Here is a 26,754-nt window from a genome sequence, read left to right as displayed (position 1 = left end):
CTCAGAGGGGATCATAACTTGATAACTGTTTTTGTCAAATTAAAAACGAAAATCCATAAATGTATAAGTCGAGATATTAATAAATACATGTTCTGACATACATTGATAAATCGAAATATAAATGTTTGTAAGAATAATATTAATTGGATATATCGTTACGTCCAAATATTTATTGCCTAAATTAGAGATATTTACTTATGAACAAGAGCTGTATTTCAAGTATTTTTGGGTATTTCGAGTTGAGTTTTTTATACCAGTAGGGTATAAGGTAGAGGAAGCGCTTAAGCTAATAAAAAAAAAAAAGTGCAGGTCGAGATGTCAAGTTATTCCCGCGCGGTACGGAATTAGTCAAGTAGCTTGAAAAGATGAATCCTCAAAACATTTTCGGAATTGCACCAACAAATTGATAATGACAAACCTAACTGATTAATGACATTTTGATGACAACTGTACCAGCTTCGCAGTTCTGTTGCGCAAGAGTTGGACCGCGTTATGCAACACGTGCTCAATTGATGGACTGGCAGGTGTTATGCACAAGATGCCAATTGTGATATTTGTCAGGTATTATTTGATCGAAATTGGTAATGTTGTCAACGCTTGCTAAACTGTCTGCCTGTGAGTCAATAATGTTAAATTATTTACCTAATTTCTGTTTGAAGTGTTTTTATTCATTTATTTATCTTTACAGTCTTTTTAAACACTCATGTAGCACAACATAATTCTTAAAAGTACTCGAATCCAAAAGTACTAACTATCAGTTTTTTTTTTAAGATTTTACCATTTTCTGAATTTTAAGATACTTACGTCAAAAATAACCATTAACATTTCAGTTGCTTGTAAAAATGTACCAAAGCAACACTTCACTATAATTTATGTTGTGTTAATGTATTAAAAAATAAATTAAATAAACATCTTAGAGGCCGGCAACGCACCTGTAACCCCTGGGACTACGGGTGTCTATGGCCGATGGTAATCACTTATCATTACCATCAGGTGACCAGTCAGTTCGTTTGCCTCCTGTCATATAAAAAAGCATAATATTTCTCAGATACCTATATTATTTGTAGGTATAACGTTTAACACGCATTAAAAATTGGCAAAAACGCTAGTAGACCATAATTTTGATCATCATGATAGTAGGTCACTCCGAACATTAGAGCCGGAAAACGTATAACCGAGTACCCAAAACTAGTATTGGTTACTGCAACTATTTACCGAAGGAAGTTACATAAAATACTAAAACACACTTTAGCGTAGTACGTAAAACTTGTGAATTTGCAGTTGACACACTGTCGATCTATTCGGGCGGAGTCATGTGACATACTTAGCAAGTTAATAACTTAGCATACAGTTGATGATTTAGACCCGATTCGACCAAACTTTTATCCGAGAATAACTCCTGGTATAACTGGCACATTGACAGTTTCAGTATGGGAAATATGACAAAACTGACGATTTATTCTGAGATTAATATTTACTCTTGTTCGGTCGAATCCACACTAATAGCGCTTAACTCAGTGTCTGAGGTAGCCTCACGTGAGGGTATTTTTTAACGTCAAACGTTAGTCAGACTTCAATACCTCTAGCATGAACAACTTTCGTCTTCGAATCGTTTGCGTATTCGATTAAATTCGATACTCACTCTTCGAATTAAACGATAACGTGACAATTTTGATTCTCAAAATAAGTTTCGTGCAACCACATCTCATACTAAGTTCACTTTACAACACGTTCACAAGGGCGCTGTTGTAGTTTTCTTCCTAAATCTTTTTGCAGATCTCCTTCAGATTTAAATGCTCTATCACGTCATAATTATGTCAATGTCACTCCTCCACTGGTAGCTGTGGGTCTAGACAAAGTGCAAATTATAATCGCAAACCAGTCGAAAAGTGGTCGAAAAGCCCCTTTTTTGTATGGAGTTTTGACGGATTCGATTTTCGATTCGATCAAAAAATGCGTTTTGTGTAGGGAGGCTGTTCCCATACCTCAGGTACTGACTGAATTCAGTGCTAGACCTATATGAAATGCGTTTTTATTGGCCATGTTTTTGCAATGTTTACCATTATGTCTTCATAGATTAACTGAAGGACAATTTCAATTACAGAATAATTTAATTTAAATAATTTATAATGTCAGTAATAATTTTGAATTGAAAATTACAGTCAATTTATTCGATAACATTTTTATTTATTCAACCACAGAATAATAACTTCAACTCTTTATATTATGCTACCGACATCTATCGGAATTTTCTGAAACTTACTTGGTAAGGTTGCTAGTTGAAAAAGCAACATCTCCATCTGTGCCTTTCCAAAAACATGTTATGATTATCTATTCGACAGATGGCGCTGTACGCTTAAAACCTTTTAGTTGTATGGTCCGAAACTTTACAATAATTTCATAATTTACTGATACTTATGCTAAAATACACGTAGAAACACTGTGTTAGTTAAAATTTAATAGACAGGTAGCTAATTTATAGTTGTAACAAAAATCTATTTTAACCGACTTCAACAAAAGGAGGTTCTCATTTCGGTTGTAATTTTTCTTACAACTTTTCTTCTTCTTCTTTCAGAGCTACAAAGAAAAAGATGCCGGCAAGGTTGTCCTCTACACCACCACCATGGGCATCGTCAGAAGCACGTACCAGCGCTGCGTGTTGGTGAAGAAGATCCTCAGAAATCTGTTAGTGAAGTATGAGGAACGGGACGTCTTCATGAGCGTGGAGTACCAGGATGAGATCAGGGACAGGATGAGAAGCGATCAGATCCTGGTGCCGCAGCTGTTTGTGGACGGACAGCATGTTGGGGTGAGTTTTATTCTAACTATCTTCTATAAACCCAAGCAGTTAACTATATCTCGCGGTTGGTAGCGGCCTGCATCCAGCCGCTTCCTGCTACCTTGAGGTCGTCGGTCCATCTTGTGAGTGGAGTCCCAGTCGCCTCCACTCCTGAATCTAGCTGCCCCATCGGCCGTCAGTTCTGCGTATTTCGTGCCCTGCCCATTGCCACTTGAGTTTGCTAATCCGTATAACCGTGCGATATGGAAATCATCGAGGCCTATGTTCAGTGGACGTCTGGCTGAAATGATGATAATGATGAATTACACTATGCAACGATCCACATGCTGAACAAAATGGGCTTAAAAACGCTGTCGAGCATGTGGAAAATATGCGTAGTCCATGAAACACTTACTATGCAATGCGAATGCGATGCGCTAGCAAGAACAAGGATTGTGTATTGTTGACGATGATGGTGTTAATGAGTATACATTCCCGACTACTTATTAACTTTGTGTTTCTCTGACAGACCAAAATTAAAGCGAAGAAGTCTTGGGCAGAAGCTAATATCTAAATATATGTATACCTATAACTCAAAAGTGACTGACTGACTGACATAGTGACATATCAACGCACAGCCCAAACCACTGGACGGATCGGGCTGAAATTTGGCATGCAGGTAAATGTTACGACGTAGGCATCCGCTAAGGATTTTACGAAATAACCTCTAAGGGAGTCAAACGGGATCCACGCGTACGAAGTCGCGGGTGGCCGCTAGTTTTAAAATATAGTCTTTAACAGCAATTTCATAAGGCATTCCTTATGAAACTTAGGGTAGGTCATTACCTAACCTAAGTTTTACTCGTACCCGTATCTTTTTCACTAGGGACGGATCAACTAGGTACTAGGCGAGCTAGACCAATGGATATGTAACTAAACTAATTAAATTAATAGGTAACTTAATCCCAATTAAGAAGAGCAGCCATCCCAATTAAAGGCAATAAAACAGCCGATCGTAAGACTCTTGAGAAAATTACATACTTATATGGCAGTTTCGTAATGAAGAGCTCTTGTAACGTAATGTCTACAAATACACTTAAGTTCGTTAGTAGGGTTAAATAAAATGGGGTCAAACGAAACTAATTTAGGAATCCTTGATGACATACAAACATCCCCATAGCTACGCATATGGTGCCGTTCAATAATATGTAATAATCTTTTTACAAAATTAGTCAGTCAGACAGTTTGGTATGCTCCTTCAAATTTTAATATCGTACTTTAATTCTCTACATAGATTAATTTGATTATAATGTATGTAGGTTATTCGTATACTAAAAGAAATCAAATTTAATTCAAATCACTAAGCCTTGGCGCAGACCACCGACTTTTAGTTGTCCGATAGTTGGATCGGCCTGTTAATCTGTATGGAGATGTATGAAGGCGCGTACATTACACCGATTTGGTATCGGCCGATTCTTCATACAAAATAGAATCAGGCTCAACTATCGGCCAACTGAAAGTTTGTGGTCTCCGCCTAGGCTAAATAATAAAGTATTGAAGAAAGTAGGGCGATGGAAATGCGCGAAACAAGATTTTCGCACGATTTTTAAATTTATTATATTTGATTTGATTTGACGTAAAAAACATAGATCAACATCAGATCCTAATATGTAATGTCTCTTCTAACAATTATCACACTTTCATACAATTACTGACATGGGAAAATTCCATCATTCTCTAATAAAATCCCATCCCACGTAATTTATATATTTTGCTAGAAATATCGGTGTTTACAGTAATTATTATAGCTACCGGTCCCACCACACTGTTTACAGTTTACGGCGAAGATAATCTCTAACTTCCATTCTGACAAGGCCGGAGAAAATCCTTCCTTTAACTTTGTTGTCCACTGAAAGATATATTTTGGACATTTTGGATATTTTTACACTACGCTTGTAGTCAAAAACTAAGCAAAACTTGTACTATGGGTACTAGACAACGGATATAAATATAATTAAATACTTTTTTTGTTGTAAATACTTACATACATAATCATAGTAACACCCACCCAGACCCGACACAGAAATTAACATTCATCATTATTCAATTTCTACCCGGCCGGGAATCAAACCCGGGACCTCTCGGCATAGTAGTCCGTTTCGAACCACCAAACGGCCTACAAATAAAAAAATATAATATAGAGTAGGCGTGTCGCAGTAAAGATTCTCGAACATTTTAATCCGGGCCTTTTCAAGGCGAGAGTGAACAGGCACTTACAGGGCAGATATTATGTACCATCCTAGACTGCATCCCACATAACATCAAGTGCGATTGCGGCCAAATGCCTGACTTCTTCTGTATAAAAAATTAAAGATTGGTAACATGCATCGAATTCCAGTAGCTTCACAGAGATGATATTTCGCGATAAATGATGTGTATCGCAATTTTATAGCATCGTTTAAACATTCATCGATATTAAATCTGTCGAGATTCCAATTTTAGCCCAACAGGGTAATCAGAAACCTTAATTTCCATATTTTGAGTTACCAGAGACATCAGTTGTTAGCTCAATCGGACCTTATCGTGTCTTTTGATGCATAGAATCTTTCTGCTTTCTTAATTATTATTTACATTGCAGCAGCTGAAGTGTCAAATCAGTATTTGATCGCAAAGCAAACCAGTGTGCTTACCATGAGTTTACGTTAGGTGTGCTCGCTAGCGAGTACCTCAAAAAATCTATGAAGATTTTATTTCTTGAAAGTAGCCGCTAGGGGCGCTGCAAAATATGTCACCTACATTTAATGACATTTTTTACGCCGTCGCTAGCGAACACACCTAACGTAAACTCATGGTAGGCACACAGTTCACACAGATGCTACGTTCCAGAACTAGCGTCGACTCTCTTACACTGGAGTTCAAGGTTTATAGATATTAAATATAGTCAAGGCAATCAAATCCCCTGTACAATATGATAGGCTTAATACAATATGAAAATGCCTGTTATTACCGCGGTCGACTGGAAAAAGCTTTTATATTACGCTTGTCTAAATCTGTTTTGCTTTAAGGCTGGGTTGCACCATCTTACTTTAACTTTGACAAACGTCAAAAATCTGTCAAATTCCATACAAAAACCATCGGTTATCGTTATAGTTACCGTCAAAGTTAGGTGGTGAAACTGAGCCTAAGTATTTCTGTTCACGTTTTACACTGGGCCACAACGAATAGAATGGTGACATTTAAAAGTTCTCCTAATACACGGTACAATTATAAAAACGAAGGTATTTGTTTATCTGTATTTCCATGGCCAAAATACTTAACCTAGATGGTAATTTCTGGATAGGTAAATAAAAAGCTTTCTGTGCCCAAATAAAATTCATATACGTAGTAATAATAACTACGAGCAAAAGCTAGGCTACATAATACAAAAGAATAAGTTATTTGAATAAATAATAAGAAAAAAGTTCTTATTTCAAAAATGTCTCAACCAGATTTTCCTTTACACAGATTTAAGTTTTTAAAGATCAAACATTTTTTAAGCTTACTTATTAAAAATAGGAAATACTAAAGGCTCCAAGAAGTTTTGAAAGCCTATTAATAAGCCTCTAGATAAGCGCTCTTTCTTGTCTAATCTCACTGAATACTGGTCGTTAAGATTTTTAGGAAAATCTTCGTAACCTTTGAACTTCTTATTAAAAGGTCATTATAGAGGACCAATGAGACTGCAGCGTTTATCCGAGCTTCAATTAGCGTAATAAAAAAGTTTCAGACCCAACGGGCTGGCCGTAAAGCCAACCCATCATCACATTAACGTAGGGTTGGCACGTACGCAAACAAAAATTGGCGGATTGTTATCAAAAGAAAATTTCATCTCCACTTAAATGTTAAATTTCTGAGTGGAGACGATATCTCGGCAAACGTACTCACAAACATTACTATGAGGTGTCACAGTGCGCGTACACGCAGATGGTGACTCACGAATCAATCAAAGAGCTCTATTTAACGCTGTGCGTTCGATTTGTTACATCACACACTTCCGTGCACGCTGTGCTCCTCCTGTTCTCGGTGGGCGCTGCTGGTGGTAGCGGGATGCAAAAAGTAAAGGAATAATACTTTGTAGTTTCTAATCACAACGGGGTAGCTCATCTAAATTCGATAAAATGCGTCGATAAAACAATACGATGAACTTAAACATTTGTCATCTAAAATCAGCGATAAGATTATAATCTCGTGGCACGCATCCTAGGCCGCCTGATCATCACTTCAGTAGGGATACAGTGCAGGACGTTATGGCGCCCATCCCGAGCTTGCAGGCTGTAGGTGTAAGCGTACCTACTTCATACAGAATCTTCATTATTAGGAATTTGTGTTAGTGGACAGCCCTAAAGGCCACTCGGTGTAACGCCGGCCGCACATTGCCCCGCCATACTTTATTGCAACCGTAACGATACTGCACGTCCCTGCGTATATTACACTTTTATAAGCCAAGCTTATGATTCGCTTTGGCATGGCTAGATGTTTTTTTTATTATATTATTTAGGGAAACAACCCGATGAAATATACATCGATACATACAACGATATTTGAAATGTGCGTTGAAAAGGTTAAGATTCAATAGGTACGCGTATGAAAGCTCTATTAAAGCCCCTGATAACAGACTACACACTGTTTTTAAAAATACACAAAATAATGTCAATTGACAACAATATAAAACAAATGACAATCAGTCAATTTGTAAAATTTGGTCAGTAGAAAGATACCTACAAACTTACCACGTGTTGGGTCGTGATCGTGATGATGTAAAGCCTTTATTATTGCTTGTCAAATACTCAAAAGTATTCAAAAGTCACTAAGATATTACACATAAAATTCATAAAAATTCATTTATTTTTGCAAATAGGCTTTAAAAAAGCGCTTTTACACGTCCCAATATTAACCCTACCACTGCTTCGGGACAATAAATGGGCCAGTGCTGAGAAGAAGCAGCGCAAGAAACTCAGTCACTATTGTCAGCCTCCTTTTCAAGGTTTTACAGTCTTTAAAATATACAAATTATAGTCATAAGTATTAATGCGAGCTAGGTAGTTAAACATTCTAAACATTTTTATCCTTTATATAATCATCAACTTTATAGTAGCCCTTTTTCATTAAGGTGCTTTTGATATGTGCTTTAAATTTATGAATGGGCAATTCTACAACATAGGGCATAGAATACTAGTCTACTTTTTTATTCCAAAACAAAACGACAATCTTACTGGGAACAGCACTAGCACACCATATGCCAGCTATAGCTAAGTAACGTACAATCACGGTCACATAAATGGTTCTACGGAAATTATTCCCTGCGCAATAAGGTTTAGAATCCAATGCAAAAGCATTTGTGCAGTCAATGGCCCTGCCGGAACAGGCCGATTGCGGCACTCTGGGTCAGAACCCCTGAAAGGAGCCCTGCCAACAAATTTACGAATCGCGGTTCGCTCGCCCACCACCAATAAACAACCACTTACCGGTGGGAGCAGGCTTTTCTTCCACGTACGAGTGGACAGGGTGGTTTCTTCTGATCCTCTTTTGAAATCTAGCGAGTGCGGTCTGCAGCCACGCGGTTTTCACGCGCAGGTCGGATCCCAGCTGGTAGTCTTCGGATTCAGGTGCAAACGATGGGACACAGAGATAATTCACCCAGAACACACCACAACACTTCTCAGACGGAAATACAGTCAAAATATAGCGAAATTGAAATTATTTGCAACAGCAATTTAAATGCTGCAGCTCGCGACGAGGACGGCCATCACACTCGTTTTTTCAGCCAATCAGGATCGACTCCCATCGATATGCTCGTAGGAATCGAGCATTGCTATTGGTTGATTAGAACGAGCGAAACGAATGAAGTTTTAAACGAATGTTGGCGCGGCATGATTTGAAATAGTTACGTTTACTGTACAGCATTCATAGTTTTGCCCGGGACTGCAGTCAGGACATCAAGCCAAACACCAGACTCTTCTGACGATGTATTAAGGTCGAATTTGCAACACAAATGTATAGTATGATGTGCTAGTCTGTACATTGTCCACCATCCCTTGAACTCTAGAATCGATAACCCGTCCACCTGTTGACTCTACACGCGTTGTGTACACAGAACCACATTACACGTAACATGTTGACTTTCCACCACCCTATTCCAAACGAATAAGAGCTAGTTTACGGTGTAACGGTTACACTGATCAGTGGTCGGGTGTAATAGAGTTTGCGGTATAAACATAAAAAGCAGTGCCTTTTCAAATTAGCTCTTCTTGTTATATTAATTAAGTAGCTTTTGGGTTAATATTTCTTTTGCTAAGTAAGATGGCTGGTTGGTATCACCTCTAGACAGCGTGGTTTCTTAAGCAGTCTAATAAAATGTATACGGTCTTTTTAAATGAGTTATTTTTAGCTAAAATAATGTAAACTTCGATGTGTTGGAGATAATAGCGATAATAATATTAAAGAAGAGGCGTACTTAGTAAATACATTAGGATAAGTTACTAATTGGGCATTTTTCTATTGACCAGTCGGGTTAGTAGTAGTTTCGCACGATTTTCCTTCGCACGAATGTGCGAATCGTCCCCTTTGAATAATATTTTTTTTTTAGCAGGCGTTTCGCCCGGATGTATCAAAAGTATTGAAAACGGGTGCGAATCGACCCCTTTGAGAACTAGTAATCGCATACTACTAGTTCAAAAAAGAGTCGATTCGCATGCCTTTTTAATACTTTTAATACACCCGGGCGAAATGCCTACTAAAAAAAAATATTATTGAAATGGGACGTTTCGCACATTCGTGCGAAACTACTACTAACCCGACCAGTCAGGGTAATCTAAATCCCAATTTGCAAGTTTGATAAACTTGCGCTCGCTGGGAAAACTTAAAAACTCTACAATACTTAATTGACATTTAGCCCTTATTTTAGGTCAATTCTACTATAGTTGTTGCAATTCACGAAGGCGAGTGAGCTTTACATGTGTGGTTTGTCAAAGTTAAAATAAGATGGTGCAGCAACCCAGCATTAGTCTATGACAGGCGATAGAAATAAATTTACTTACAACATTCAATAATGATAGCCATACATACAGGCTAGCTAGACCACCCAGTAAACGTTCTACCGAGCCTTTTACGATAATGCGTTTTCATATAAGCAGATAAATGAATAGATTAAAACCTGCATCCTAACCTCAATGGGCAAACATTATGGAATATCACTGTCATTGCTTTTAGACATGCAATTAGAAACTTTATAATATCTATGCATAGAGTTCATTTTCAAGTTGACAGGTTTGGGATTAAACTTTGCCAACATTGTAGTATTAAGCTAATGTATAGAAAACACATTTCGCCATCGTTTTATCTATACTATTACTAGTAATACTAATACATATTATAAATCTGTCTGTCTTGCTTTGACGCCTAAACCACTGAACCGATTTTGATGTTTGGCATAGAGATAGTTTGAGTCCCGGGAAAGGATATAGGATAGTTTTTATCCCGGTTTTTGAAACAGGGACGCGCGCGATAAAGTTTTTCTGTGACAGACAAAATTCCACGCGGGCGAAGCCGCGGGCGGAAAGCTAGTACGTCATAATGTGGATCTTGAATCGAATTTCAATGTAAAGATGACAGGACATCAAGGTAAATAGTGGAGAATCTTAATCAGCTGTCATTAGTGCTATTTTTGCAGCAAATGTAGGTACATTGTACAACAAATTATGTTTATTCATCGTCTTAACATAGAAAAGCTTACAAAGAAATTGAGACCTTAATATCTACATTTATTAATTTTTCATCAATTAATCAATACTAATATTTAATCTTACCTTTCCAAAGTTATTGACCTTGCCAAAGCTTAAATTTCGTATAATAAATTATCAAAACTCATTTCACACTAAGCCATCTAAGATCCCAAAGGATAGAGACGACATTGAAGGAAAATAAACTTGAATAGATCCTTTACATTGTAATGACCTTTGGGAATGACAATTAATTTAGTTCATTTATACTGATAAAACCTGTAAAAGCCAGTTCAGTTTGACAGTTCCTTAGAGCAACGTCTTTTCACTGCCAAATCAATAAATAACGCTTTTTTTTAATGCTGCATTTTTAAATCCTTCTGCATATTATCAGGCTCAGATCATAAAAACAATAATTTGCATTATACTACACTGCCTTTTAATCTTGTAAAGGTCGATTTTCAAATTCTTTAGTGGTTTCCCTAGATGTGGCCAGCATCTATAGTCGTACCTATCTAAAATAAAAGTTTAAAATCTTGGCAGCTCCAAGTCCCGCCTTTTTGTTAAAAAAAAAACCTGGATGTCATCACAACTATTTAATTCTTCAAGAAACAGGCAAAGATCACAAACCATTACAGCCTTGCTTTTCGCCCAAAAGGATTATGATATTTTTTGCTCTGTGGTATATCGTAACCATATTGTCACAGTTAAAACATTTTTTTATTGAAATGGCCAGTGGTAAAAAAAATTCAGATGCTTCCATGGCACTACCTAATGCTCAATCGAGTAAATACTGATGTTAAATCGATCCTATGTATGTGAGGTACGGCAAGCCATTAGGTGAGCTGCGTGTAATGTATTTACTTAAGCTCTGATTACTGAGATAACTATGGGAATGGCGTTATACGAGAAAAGGTTCTGTCTCTTCTTTGATTTTGTTTTAAAGCTTCTCTGTTTCTGAACAGAAAGTGAAAAATCTAATTCCTGCGAATATTTCACTTTTTGTACAGAAATGAGTGAAAAATCCTGCTGTTACTTTATTTATTTAAGGGCTGATTTTTCAATAGTCAGATATCTTTTAACTGAAGAATAAGCTTGTCATTTTGACATATTTCCCATACTGAAACTGTCAATGTGCCAAACTTATTCCTTAGTTAAAAGTTATCCGATGATTGAAAAATCGGCCCTAAGTAGTTAGAGTTTATTACAAAACAATTAAAAATGGCTGAAACGAACATTACAAATCAGTAGGTATTTGTTTCAAACAAATGAGTTCAATCTAAAGGCCTGCCTTCATTATCAGTTTAGGCTGAGTTGCACCACCTAGCTTTGATGTTTTTGTATGGAGTTTGACAGATTTTTGACGTTTGTCAAAATTAAAGTAAGGTGGTGCCTTAAATGTACTTGTGCTAATCATCACACTAACATAATTATTACCTCCGCCAAAGATTTCCCGTTTCATTTTTCAGTACGCAGTAGGTATCTCATTTGTAGACATTTATAATTGAGCTTGTAAAGACTACACAGTAACACTGTAACAGAAGCACTTTAGTGATTGGAAGTGGTTTAAAAAACAAATCCCCATAGCTTTGATAGAAAAATTAATGTAATTAGTATAAAAACTTGGGTCTTTGTTGCTGCATTTGTTTCACACGTGGCCGCGGGGCAGAGGCACGTGCAATGCCCTACCACAGTGTCAATAGATAAGCCAGTTTTAATGAAATTTGGAGCTTTGTAAAGTTGTTAATTTATGGCAAATGATATCATTCATTAGATGGCAAGTCATTTAATGACATTAAAAGGCTATAAAGTATAAGATTATTAGATAGATAGAAATAATATGTAGCTTAAAAGTCGTCGCACATTTATCAACCCCTCTAGGGTGGACGCCTGATTGACCGCGAGGCGAAGCGTTTACGACAATGTGCGAATAAGTGTGTGCGTGTGACGACCAAGGGTTGATAAGTAGAAAATCAGCAGTTTCAGTGATGTTCTACCAATGATGATGTTCACAACGATCAGATACACACACATAGTCACACTGATAGAAAATCTTGTGAAATAATTGAAGAAGAGGCCGACATTTTGACTAAGTTCCTTGTGGTTCTTCTTCTAAGGCAATGGTCCCTAATTATTATTGTTTCGAAGCTGTGATAGGCAGTTTAAGATAAAAAGAAAACCGAATTGAGTACCTCCTCCTATTGATGAAATCGGTTAAAAGTTATACTGTTCTCTTTGAGAGGTAATGCGACCGAAGCGTTTTGCCCGATAATGGTAATAATGTAGACGCAACGTACCCCTGCGCCCAGGCAGGGCTGCCACAAGCAAATACAACGGAGTACATACTCAGCAATACTCTGCCATCTCTGTAATAGCACTGGAGAGAAGTCGAACCTTAACTTCGAACTCCTATGTTCTTCCGATTAATGACGTTGCGAGTCCAATGACAGTTTAACTTTCCTTATGGATAATTTAAATATAATTTACGTTAGCATTACGCGTATCCTTATCAACATGTTTTCTTTCGTTCGCTTTAGCCAAATGACGTCCACTGCTGGACAAAGATCCCCCAAGAATTTCCAAAACGGCTGGTCGTGCGCCGCCCGCATCCAGGTACCTCCCGCGACCTTCACCAGATCGTCGGTCCACCTAGTGGGGGGCCTGTCCACACTATACGTTTTCTGGTGTTTAACCTATTTTAACTGACGTTAATTAGTCTGATCATCAGTTATTCTTCTTAATTATTCAGATTTCTAATTATCATTTTCATTCGATTACGATGTGCACTTTGATCATAGTAATTTTCGCTTCCATTACCGGATCATACAGAAGACGGCACATCAAGCTATTTAATTGTGGCCCTAATGTAGTTGCAATAAGCACTATTATACGACACAAAAGTCTGATGTGCTAACTGTACAAAAAGTTGTCAGAGCGATCTCTCCATCACAGTGAGAACACTGTTGACCTAGTGCTAACAAAACGAACTATGATAACGAAATTCCAGCCTTATGTTATTGAATTTTGAGATGAAAATCGTTCGCAGATTTTCGCGCCGTATTCTGGAATCTTCTGGAAAACGGGAATTTTATCAAACTCGTCATATAGATTAGGTTCGTTGCAAATTTTATCTTATTACAATTAGCTCCAAGTTTAAAGTGAAATGAAAGATTTGCAGAGTCCAGATTGAAATGATGAACAAGTTTTATCAGTTTTATAAGTAAGAGTAAGATTAAAAAAAAATAAGCGTGCTACGTCTTATTTTACGTGTAGTAAACAATGTGTTATCGACTGTACATTAATCAATTATACCAAACAATCGATTTCTTAGATGTTTTTAAGTAATTATCAGCTTGTTGAAGATCTGTTGGCTAAAGTGCACCAAATAAAAACATCCAAAGTGTCGTCGAATTATCGCGAACCATTAAAACGAGTATGAGAATCGCGACATATTGTAGTTTAAGAATCCAGTAGACAATGGTTCTTGAAGTAATGTTAGGAATAGTGTAGAATAGATGTTTTGGAATAACTAAAAATATTTATGCGAGTTATTATGAATAATAAATGAGTCATAAAAAGGTAACAATTATTTTGATTACATTTTTGTTAAGAAATTAAAATAAAATATTTAAAAAATACAACTTCAAAGTTTTGAAAATTTCTGGTAAATAATTGTATGGGCTAATCATACGTAAACAAATTACTTAGTAGGACAAAAAAAATTAATATACTGAAATAGACACTTGAATCGTTCGTTCGTTCGTTCGTTTCAGCCAAATGACGTCCACTGCTGGACAAAGGCCTCCTCCAAGGTTTTCCACAATGCACGGTCCTGCGCTGCCCGCATCCAGGCTCTTCCCGCGACCTTTACCAGATCGTCGGTCCACCTAGTAGGAGGCCTGCCCACGCTACGTCTTCCAGCCAGTGGTCGCCACTCGAGAACTTTTCTGCCCCAACTGCCATCGTCTCTACGAGCTATGTGCCCCGCCGACTGCCACTTGATTTTAGCAATTCTGCGAGCTATGTCGGTCACTTTGGTTCTCCTGCGGATCTTCTCATTTCTGATTCGATCACGCAGGGAAACTCCAAGCATGGCCCGCTCCATCGCCCTTTGGGTGACCTTGAGCCTTGAGACTCTTGAATAAGTAGACAAAATTATAATTCTGAAATTCCGGGTTAGAAACATATTCTTATATTATTTCTTTCTTTTTAATATTTGCTACCGAAGAGATGTGAATTGAGTTGCTTAGGAGCTTTTGTTGCTAACGATATACTATTAGAAGAAATCAATACACCAACTTAATCCTTGAACCTATTGAAATATTAACTATTATTCTCGAGAAAACGTTTCAAGTATGCTCTTGTGATATTAGATGTTAAGCCGTGCTGCTGCTCTAAGCCGCTAAGGCCACGTTTACTCAGAAGCGGAGCTTTTAGCGGAGATTGCAGCGGAGGATTTAAGCGGTGTGCGGAACAGAGGGTAGACCCGGGCCTGTAGAAAAAATGCATTCATTTAATAGTTTGTCTACTGACACTGTTTTAATATAATTAAATTCAACGTTCTTGACATTTTTGAATGTTTATTACTAAAATAAATAACTAAGATTTCACTCCACGAAATTTAGGAGCATGCAAAAAATAGTTTAAATTAGTTTTTGTCTGTCACAGAAAAACTTGATCGCGCGCGTCCCTGTTTCAAAAACCGGGATAAAAACTTAAGTCCTTTCCCGGGACTCAAACTACACTCGACATCAAATAAATCGCACCTCCCGCGACAAGCATTTTCAAACGTATGCATCCCCACTTCCCACCAATATTGGCACCATTTAAAAGCTTAGTTCTAACCTTCATTTCATTAAAGGAAAGGTTTTTACCCCAAAAATGTGTCTTTAGAAGGATCCAGAGTCCCTTCTTCAAAAAATAGGTAGTTACGCTAGAGCCAACTTTTATGGCTATAAAACTGTTAAGTTGGGATTAATCGCTATCCATAGAGGACACGTGAGATTATTATTTGGTTTTATAACCATAAAATTACTTTCGCATTTATAATGTTAATAGAGAGGAAAATTCTATAAAATAAAAGACCTGCTATAAAGACATTGTTTACTTCATTACACAGGGTATTGTAATGAAGTAAACAATGTCTTTATAGCAGGTCTTATATTCTTCGGTCCATAAGCTGCGGTCTAAGCCTCAATGCGGGACAACTTGAGACGAGCTTTAATGAGCGGAAGAGCCTTGAGTGGTTAACAAACTAGAATATTCTGCAGTAAGTTATTGTGACTACCTTTAATAAATAATACTACTTATTTTTTTAGGTGTCTATTTATACGAAATCGTGATGAAGTATAATAATGACCCTACTGCCTTTAAATGTAGATACTTACCTACTTGACTAAAACTCATCAGTTTTAATAAAGTACCTACTTACATTACATCATGATATAGCTAAATTATTAATCTGAAGTACATAGTTACAAGTTTAAGATTATTTTTTTATTCAAAATCTATGCGGCACGATATGACCTTTGACGTCATTATATTTTTCCTTATTTTCTTAGTTTTTTTTAAATGTAATTTTATTTATTTTACGTCTTTGCCAAGAGTGTGTGTGTACCATGCTTTGGGAAAACTACAAAATTTTCCGAATATGATAACAAGAACAATGGCCATAGAAAGACTAATGTGAGAGAGCTATGGGATTTTTTCCAATGCCATTATTTTGCTTTTAAACTTGATTTAATGAACCCGCCATCGGTAATTGAAAACGTGCCGTTAGCAAAATAAAGACTTAGGCTGGGTTGCACCATCTTACTTTAACTTTGACAAACGTCAAAAATCTGTCAAAATCCATACAAAAAGCACCGGTTATCGTCAAAGTTACGGTCAAAGTTAGGTGGTGCAACTCAGCCTTAAATACTGGATTTTAATTATCTTAATAGAAAATATGCTTAACTTTGAAATAAATCAGCAATTGATACAAAGTTGGGAGTGCAGGCCATATCCCTTGTTTGCCTCTGGTAAATTAGAAAGGTTCTACTAGGAAGACTAAAATGATCGATGATGATAATGACCTCAGATCATAGATCTATGATCTGAGATAATGACGATAATAATGATTATCTCAATATTCACCAAATAAACTTATGACACATGTCTGAAAATCATGAGCTATAATTTGAATACAATGTAGGTACTCCAACATTCAAGGACTTTTGTGTCGGAGCGGAAAAATATTACTGACAAACATTAACACAATATATTATGTTACATAGGTTACACTTCGAACATAATAAAAGGAATAAATCATATAATGGTAGAATATATTACAGGTATCAAGACATTAATATAATTCTACGTTCAATATCGCTATTCTTTATTTGCTTAGACTGATAAAAAATTTAAATACACATAACACCTCAATTTAATGACGAAAGAAAAGTTTTTATTAACTTTTTAAATCTTACTTAAACTCTAGCTAATATTTGTCTCAAAGAGCTGACAAAGTAAAAACCTTTATAATAATGATATTTGTTGCTGATTGTACTACTTAATCAATAACACTGAAATATCTCAGATGGAATATTTACGCAAAATATCTGAATTCAATGCCTCTATTTCTATTTTATTTAATCAAACCTGAAGATTTGTTTATTTACGAGTAGTTCAAATAATAATCCATCGTTAAATCTAATATGAAAAGACATTTCAGTACAATCTCAGTCTTTATTAGATTATCTTTATTTGAAAGAAAGAAAGAAAAAATGTTTATTCAGTATCATCGACAATACACTTACAACAATACCTAAAATTATTTAATGGGTAGGTAATTACACTGATACTGAAAAGGCATCAGTGCAAATGCTGAGTGCAGCATGGTGTCGTAGCATTTATTGGTATGACACTAATATTGGATTTTAAGCTTGTTGGTTTTATGATTTGGCTTCGTGTATTCGAAAATTTAAGAAAACACCGTATGTTTTGATTCCCACTGAACCTTTTCACAGAGAAAACGTTTTCACAGTAATCCAATACGCGATAACTCATCGCGTTGCCTCATAAAGTGCCACAAACAATGAGTTTACACCTCCGCCGTATTGGAAAACGCGACACGAAGCCATTTCTAGGGAAATGGGGAGATGGGGAAGTGGGGAGATGACAGCCACGAGTGAACAATGGGGAATCGACGCGTGGCTCGTGATAGTTTCGCGATTGTCTTCTTTACCGCATGGTGAAGTGGTGCCGAAGGTCATCTTGCTATTCACATCATTGGCAAGAGCGTACATTGGCAAGAGAGTAAAGCATGATAGATTGATCTTTAGTTCTTTAGTGTGGATAATTTTAAAAATTTCTTAAGATTTAAAAAATATTCTTTCATCGATGGGTAAATTTCCTTCCGTTGCGACGATCTTCTGTGAACAATTTGACAATCCGCTCCGTTACAGCCATGTAATCTTCTAATCTAAGAAAAGTATTTCGATACTTAAAAAATATATAAGTAAAATTATTTTACCGTCTAATGAAGGTTTTATTTGTTTACATTATTAATTAATCATTGCCTAGATTTATTGGGACAGAATAGGTACGTATATTTCCTATTCTGTACCTACCTATCCACAAGTATAACCCTTACTGTACTGTACTGTATTGTACAGGGTGGAAACGATAAGTGATCTCATTCGATTATTTCTAAACTATACAAGATATCGAAAAACTGGTTACTGATCCTGAAAGTGCTTCACGAGCTCTATCCAACGGTACCAATAATAGGTTACAGAATTAACTGGATCTATCCGAAAATTAAATGTTTTCAGCCTCCATACTAAATGTATGCCAGCCAAACAATTTATTAGAAATATTTTTTTTAAATTAAATAATAAACACTTAAAATGAACTCGTTAATTGCATTCTTATTTTTAAAATTATTTATGGAAAACATTGGTTTTAGGCTTTACTTGCTATAATATTATCAAGACATGAGTGCCATGACAGTGGCTATACTAAATGTATGGAAGCTGGAAACATTCAATTTTCGGATGGATTCAGTTTATTTTGTAACCTAGTAATGGTATCGTTGGATAGAGCTCGTGAAGCACTTTCAGGATCAGTAACCAGTTTTTGAATATCTTGTATAGTTTTTAATATTATGTGGTTTTATTAAATGTATGGAAGCTGGAAACATTGAATTTTCGGATAGATCCAGTTTATTATGTAACTTATGATTGGTACCGTTTGAAAGAGCTTGTGAAGCACTTTCAGAATCAGTAATCAGTGTTTCGATATCTTGTATAGTTTAGAAATAATCGAGTGAGATCACTTAACGTTTCCACCCTGTATAGGATCTCAAATTGTCTGAATCCACATACTTAAAGTCGTAGAACAAGTCAAGGTTATAAAAAACTTGATACCGGTAGTTAGGTGAAAATCACTCACCTGTAATTAATTTTATCTTATGAAGTTTTCCAAGAACTGGGACAACCTTTCTTTGAACTACGACAAGGTATGTTAGCGTTGTCCCATTTCATTTACGTTAAATTTGAGTAAGAATATTTAGGCACGTGTATTCTGAAGGTCACTTTGATACTGATACTTTTTGCTATGGAAAAGTATAATAGTATTCACGACATGTGACAACGGTTGTCTAAAAGGACGCATCAAACTAAGCATGACTGAAATGGCTACTTTTGAAGAGAAGTTCTACATTTCAATACTAGGTTTTGTCCGTGACTTCGTTTGCGTTAAACTATGGAAACTGTTTTGTCCCCTCAGGAGAGTGTATTTTGGAAAATCCTTTCTTAGCGGATGCCTTCATCATAATCGCAATCGTCATAAGCGCAATCCGTAATGGTTTGAACTGTGTGTTTATAAATCAGCATTATTTTATCTGCATTACAATAAAATTATCATTATCATCATATCAGCCATAGGACGTCCACTGCTGAACATAGGCCTCCCCCAATGATTACCACAATGGCCGGTTGGTGGCGGCCTGTAACCAGCGCCTTCCTGCTACCTTTATGAGGTCTTCGGTACAATTAAATAATCCCAATTATTAGCAGCGGTACCTTCAGGCAACTCGAAACGTAATAACCACATAACAACGTCTAATTTTCTTTGGCCAATTAAGTAAAACTCAATTAATTCTTGTTCCAGGACGCGGAAACTGTGGAGAGACTGAACGAGAGCGGAGAGTTGAGGAAAATGCTGAAGCCCTACAAGGTAACTATTTGTTTTAACCTTTAATTTCAGAGCTTTTCAGGGCGTTTCAGGGTGTCTGGGAAAAGGAAAAACTGGAGGAAAATTTGGTATTATTGGAATTCAGACTAAAAAATATTGGCAATGGTGATAATTACTTATTAACAAAAAGTTACAGGTAAGGGTTGCACAGTAGTATAAAATAGCACATGATGTCGTGCCTTAAGTGCCCGAGCAACTGCACGCAGGAGGATTTAATGAATGCTGCTGACTGCGCCGCTCTCACAGCGGAGTTTTGGGCTGACACTATGTAGGTTTGTTGTCGACACGATAAGAAGAAGTACCTAGTTTAGAATGTAATTTTCACAATAAACGTCGCTTTAAAATGGTGTTCAACGCGCGTGTAACTTTTATTAATTAGTAAGGGGTTTACAGTCTATTCAAGAATTTTATTGTTGTGGATGTTACAATTTTCGTTTTAAATATTGTCATATTTGAATGCTTAAAAAGCGCTCACAGCTATCCATTTGTTTTATAATATGACCCCAATTCGAAGCCTAAACAATATGTAGTAAAGTAAAGAGATTGGGTAAAACGTCGTTCTATGTAAACCCATGATGACATCACTTAGCAACAAATTGTGTGGTCAATCGAACAAATAATTATCTGCGGGGTTACTCCGAAAAACGTTATCGGAACTTTCGAGGGTTGCCATCTCTTTCGCCCAAAGCGAGGTGCCAGCATGAGGGACGGTGACAGATAGACCTGAAGCTAGGTGAATACGTTTCGGAGTAGACCTTCTGGTCAGGGACCGATCGCCGCTAGATCAATCACTTTGCGGAGTGTACACAGAGGCGGGCCTAAAGATTTCGGTTGGCAACGAAAGTGGTAGCATCTATACTATCTATACTAATTTATAAAGATGAAGAGTTTGTTTTTGTTTGATTGAACGCGCTATTCTCAGGAACTACTGGACCGATTTAAAAAAAAATTGCGTTTGATAGCCCATTTATCGAGGAAGGCTTTAGGCTTATGATATCACCCTACAGCCAATAGGGGAGGAGCAGTAAAGAAAAATGTTGCAAAAACAGGAAATATATTTTTTATTACCACAATGAGAATTACAGGGAGAACAAACCAAAGGTTTGCGACAACATAGAGGGTGTAAAAATGTATTACCAAGCCAGGAAGGAAGGGGTTTAAAAAAATGTATTACCTACAAAGTTTTAAAATAAACGTTCTGTCATCCAACTGAGTCACATTTAGTAAATGTTAGTTTTAAGCTCATAAGTCATTAGAAAACTTAAAACTTTTCTACATTGTTAAATTGGTTGAAAACTATGAAAAAAACATTTTGGCTTTCATCTTCTAAATGTCTGAAACCTTAAGTAACGTACCTTTGTACTTTTGTGTTTACTTTCCCGGGTATGGTTTTTAAGAAAAAAAAAACAAGATGATAAGCATACATGGTGATAGTTCTTCTTTACACCTTTTTTTGGGTGCGCCAACATTTGGGCTCAAGTCTAAAAATAAATAATGAGAAATCATACTCGACCGCGTATTTGCAAACCACAACCAATATTACAAAACATTGTCGAACGCAAAACAAACACCAAACGTAAACACTCGACGGAGATTCCCACGTTAATGTTGCGAAATTCCGAGAATTTATTACGCAAAGTATACATTGTACTGACGCGCCTTTTATTTCTTCACTTTTGAGCTTCATGAAAACATACACAAAAGCTTTATTGAACAATCATGAATTTGAGTGAAATATTAAAGGTTTCTTTAAAGAAGTTTGTGGTAAATTAATTAAAATTCATTATATTCGATTATTAAAAGGGCATTATTATATACTCTCATCAATTTCGAGACAACTGAGTAATTTTCAAATTATTAGCCTTGCATTAATTTTTTATCTTTGATTAAAACAAACAGACATGCATCTATATGTTAATTTAATTATATTGTAATTATGTATATGTTTTGGACCTGTCTGTGAACATATATTATTCTGAAAATAAATAAATAAATTACCACATTAATTTTTGTTTTCAAAAATAATTCCACTCTCTCATTATAGGAATTTAATTCAAATATTTATAAAATAATAAATTCATTCTCACTTTTTTTTGTAAAACATTGTAAAAAGTGACCAGTGTATTTTTTAACTCTACTTACATATCCAATGCCAATAGGTAGGTACGTACAGTCACGGAATGAAAAGGTTCGTCAGTTTTCAAATTGATTCCTTCAACGAATCGCGAGCACATATTACCTTGTGAAACTATGTTACAGAATAATCTCGAGTTAGAAAAAATAATCTTTAACTGTTCGTCAGTAAAGTTCAAAATTATTCAGATCAAAGTTGTTTGACGATTTAACTTGTCAAGAAGATTATTATGATTGATAAACTAAAACCTTCTTGTTGGTTCAACCTGCCATTATCTATTAAATAAATAAAAAATACATTTTGTAGCATTGCACTGATGGGATAGAAAAATAAACAAGCAAAACCTTATTCGTTAGCAAACGTCATATTTATTTAAATGTTAGCAGCACTGTTTCTTGCACGGTTATGTTGGCAGGTTTGACTCTTACAGTACCTAGTGCAAGCGAAAACCGACACTAAGGTGACGAACCTTTTCATTCCGCGACTGTACATACGAGTATTACATTACGTTTTGAAAAAGTTTCCACCGCATTCGTCACATATTTATCTCATTTCCCCCAAAGGAAAACAAGTGAAATGAAATCTTCATCAGACATTCGTAAACCATACGTAGGCTGATAGATTATTCCAGAGATTGATCGTGCGGTAATTTCATTTAGAAAAGCCAATTTCCCTGATGTAGTTACAAACGAAACATCCAGCTAAACTATATGACACCTTATGTACTTGTAACAAGCGTGATATTGCAACAATGTCATATACGTTCTGTACGTTCGNAAACTAAAATGATCTGTCACGCTATATATTATATTGTATGTATATATAATCTTATGTTATATCATTTTGGTAGCGTTTGATTTCCCAAACGACCACCGGCACCGCGTGCCTTTCAATTTTTATCAAACATTACAGGTTTTATAACCATTTTGGTAGTGATTGGTTTTCCAAACCACCACCGGCACCGAGTGCGCTTCGATTTTCATCGAATCATCACTGGTTCTAGACCCATATTGTTTTCCTATTTAAGGCGTCACTAGACTATGTCAAACATAATTATCAAAACCAAAAGCATCCAAATTGGTGCAACCGTTCTCAATTTTTAGCAGGGAAAAATTAAATGAACAGCAATCTTATTTTTCCGTAATAATGTAATAATGTCAGTTCATCGTCCGGACGCGCGCTGCCGAGCAGACGTGTTTTTGGTTAAAAACATCTAATTCTATACTTAAATATCCCGATAAAGCAAAGTAAACTTTAAGTCCCAAATAATACAGTATATTTTACATCGCTAACGTGCCGTGTGCCGATAGTAGTCAACGAAAACCAGAACTGTGCTACATAGTATACGCAAAAAATCCCAATAAAATGATGCGATCACCGACAAGTGACTTGAAAACCTCTTCTAACCCGGACCTTACACTAGAGGGAGGGACACGCTATGTTACAGCACGAAAACGGAAGGAAAACCCTGATGCTGAAGACACAAGGATTTTACGTTCAGAAATGGTCATCGCAATGGGTAAGCTAAGTAATGAACAAAGCGATAAGTTTAAGAGACTAACAGACAGCATTGAAGAAGTGAAAGCGCAAAATGGGCAAATTCTACAATTAAATACAAACCTGCAAAAAAGCTTAGATCAACTTATGTGCATGTACCAAGACATGAAAACTACAGTGGACACCATAACAGTTGAACATAAAAAAGCTTTAGTCAAAATAAACTCACTGGAAGAACAAGTTGAAGAATTACAAAGACAACAAAGAACAGCAATGGTGGAGATAAACAACGTACCAATACTCGAGAATGAAAATCTAACAGGAATTGTCAACGAAATACATAAATCACTAAACATAGACACGAAAACCGATTTCCGCCAAATCTACAGAAATAAAACCAATAAAACAAAATCGATAATTGTGGAATACCAAAACGAATTGGACAAAAAACTGATACTAGATGCTTTTAAAAAACATAATAACAAAAATAATGACGCTAAACTTAGCACTGACATGCTTGGTATTAGGGGAGATAAAAAAAAACATATATATAAATGAATCATTATCGACTACTATGAAGAAACTGCACTATGAAGCTCGAGGGCTGGTCAAAAGCTATGGATACAAATTCTGCTGGATATCTAATGGACGTGTATTTGTAAGAAAAACAGAAAATGGTCCGGCAATTCACATAAAGTCCGGCGAGCAAATTGAGGAGCTTCAAAACGGTGCTAGTGGTCACAACAAATGACTATTTTGTAAGTTAAATGTGGGTAGCGAAGGCCTAACTACTACTTGCCTCACTCTTTTTATCATCTTAATTAGCCACATACAGGTTCTTCTATTATATGTATACTTTAATTATGTGATGTACAATGGGCTTACTAAACTTAATGATAAGATTTTAATATTATACACTAACAAACAAATCTACACACTGTCTCACTTCTGAGCTCACAAAACACAAAACACTTAGACGTTCTCACTCACACGCATCAACACACTACACCAACACAAAAAACTGCTTTGGAATGGCCACTAACTGTTACTCAAATCTTATCCGTAAGTTTAATATAAATCTTTACATTTTATTCGATAATGAAGGATTTAAGTAACATTATAACTGACATTGATAATAATGTCAATGTCGGTAGAGTGCAGTTGGTGGATGTACCAGAGCAGTGCAAAAACCACATTAGTTCGATTTCTTCCTTCAAAGTAGTCATTCAAAATATACGAAGCATTAATCGTAATTTGGAGGATTTTATTATTTTTCTTAATAGACTAGACATTGATGAAGACCTGATATTTTCTTACTGAATGTTGGTTATCGAAATGTAGCAACTTACCAAATTTAGAAAACTATCATAAATATGCGACTACTAAACTCATTAACCAAAACGACGGTATTGTAGCTTACATTAAAAAGTCCGTCACTGCTAAGATTTATGAGCCAAAAAAGGTCTCTGAGATGAGTTGTCTTGTCGTCTCTGTCGACAAACATACAGTATACGTGTGTATATGTTACAGGAAATGTATGAAATCCGTCATTGTATATAATTCCTAGGATTTGTGTATAAGTCCTAAAATCACCCGGAAATGTGTGATGTAAATTATATTAGACACATTTCCTAGGAAATTTACACATTTCCTAAACAGCAATCGGAAATGTAAATAAGATTTCTTTTTTTTCTCCGAAACTTAAATGGGGCGCTACCGCGCCGCGGCCGCTGTGTATGTGTAAGGTCGCAAGTCTAACCTAACCTAACCGAGACTTTGTTATCCAGCTACAGGAGTACTAAAACCTTCATGCCAATAATAGTTAAATAAAAGAGATGTTAAAATTAGGGTTTTCCAATACTTCAGCGTAATATGCGTGATGCCGAAAGAAAAGTATGCCAATAGGCAAATATTTTTTTCAGCCAAAGTATAATAGTGTGAAAACAACTTTCAGGCTAAACAATAATAGTTGTGAGTTATAAGTACCTATCGGCCAATGTGGTTTGGCTAAATGAAATGTTAGGCGTACTGAGGGGCACCCGATCACACGAGACCGCGCTTGTGCCGCTTAGTTTTATACATTTCCTAATACAATATTGGAATTCTATAAAATTCCTAGGAAAAGTATACATGTCCTAGGATATGTGCGTATTAAAAAATCTCTGAAGCAATATTTTATACATTTCCTAAATAGCTTCGGAATTGTATACATTTCCTAGAAATAGTATACAATTCCTAGAATTCATACATTTCCTGTAACATATATATAGATCCCCCTCCTTTGTCAATACTGATAAATTTCTTGACTCTTTAAATAATGTCTTGGGTCAACTTAAACAGTACAAACAAATAATAATCGTAGGAGACATGAATACATTAAACCCGGGAATAATGATCATAGATCTTCAGACTACCTTACTTTGTTGGCTTCCCATGGCTTACTTCCATCACATGAATTGCCTACTCGGGGAATCAACTGCTTGGACCATTGTTTCGTTAGAGCAAAGTCCCAAATAGAAACAATAATCTGCACGTCCACGGTCACTGATCATTCATGCATAGTCCTATCAGTAAACGGTGGTTCAAAGGGAATTATAAGGACAGAAATGCAGCAGTATAAAAAAACTGACTATAAAGCAGTTATCGCCGACGTAGTGAAAATAAATTGGCCGAATATACTGCTTACACTAGACCCAATCGAGGCTACCGATCGATTTCTTTCAACCTTAAGAGAAATAATAAATCCCACCAAAAACATTCTGTAAAAAACTAGCCAAGTCACGTTAGAGCTGCTTATTTATCTCTAAAAAGTAATGAAATCTAGACAAAGTCGTGCCAAGTCTATGATGGTTCCTTACTGCGATTTCTTTATTATTATAGTTAATGTTGTGTGACTTGGCCGTTGAAGGGTACAAAATCAGGTGCCATCATGACATCATTGCACCAATCTGTCGCCAGAACCGCTACCNATATTTTGTGCCGAAACCGAGTATGTTTTGAGGTCATCGTTTGCGAAGACGTGTTGACAGTTAATTAATGACCAACGTGGACGTCATGAATTTTAACGTAAATTCCTTACCAACCGATGAAAATTATCTGTTTTGCATATTTTAATTCACTAGGACAGACTAGTAATTACTCTTATTTTTATGTCAAATTAGACCTACTAAAACACCATAAGATATTACAGTATTTATCTTGACTTGTCGTCATAAATACTACGAAAATAACGTATTAAAGCTTTCTAACGAAAGGAACAAGCCCTTTTAACCAGCAGAGATGCCAATATTCAACAAAAAACTAACAAGTTGTCGCAAAGGGCTTTATACTTTATACCACAAAGCTTATTG

At 36.1% G+C, this 26,754-nt stretch overlaps 1 protein-coding gene across 3 annotated transcripts in view; it reads left to right on the top strand.

Moving 5' to 3' along the window:
* The window catches only part of LOC114362956 (glutaredoxin domain-containing cysteine-rich protein CG31559), a 91,918-nt gene extending 72,101 nt beyond the window's left edge, over window positions 1-19,817 (top strand). For all 3 annotated transcript variants that reach the window (XM_028318547.1, XM_028318546.1, XM_028318545.1), the window contains 2 exons: window positions 2,576-2,809; window positions 19,690-19,817. In XM_028318547.1, coding sequence (XP_028174348.1) covers window positions 2,576-2,809; window positions 19,690-19,779 — 324 coding nt within the window. In that variant the 3' untranslated portion in view covers window positions 19,780-19,817. The remainder of the gene's footprint in view (window positions 1-2,575; window positions 2,810-19,689) is intronic.
* The last annotated feature ends 6,937 nt before the right edge of the window (window positions 19,818-26,754 follow it).

This window comes from Ostrinia furnacalis, unplaced genomic scaffold (assembly GCF_004193835.3).
Source record: "Ostrinia furnacalis isolate ACB-3 unplaced genomic scaffold, ASM419383v2 OfSCF6932, whole genome shotgun sequence".
NCBI classification, from domain to species: domain Eukaryota; kingdom Metazoa; phylum Arthropoda; class Insecta; order Lepidoptera; family Crambidae; genus Ostrinia; species Ostrinia furnacalis.
This window is presented reverse-complemented; position numbering and strand designations above follow the sequence as displayed.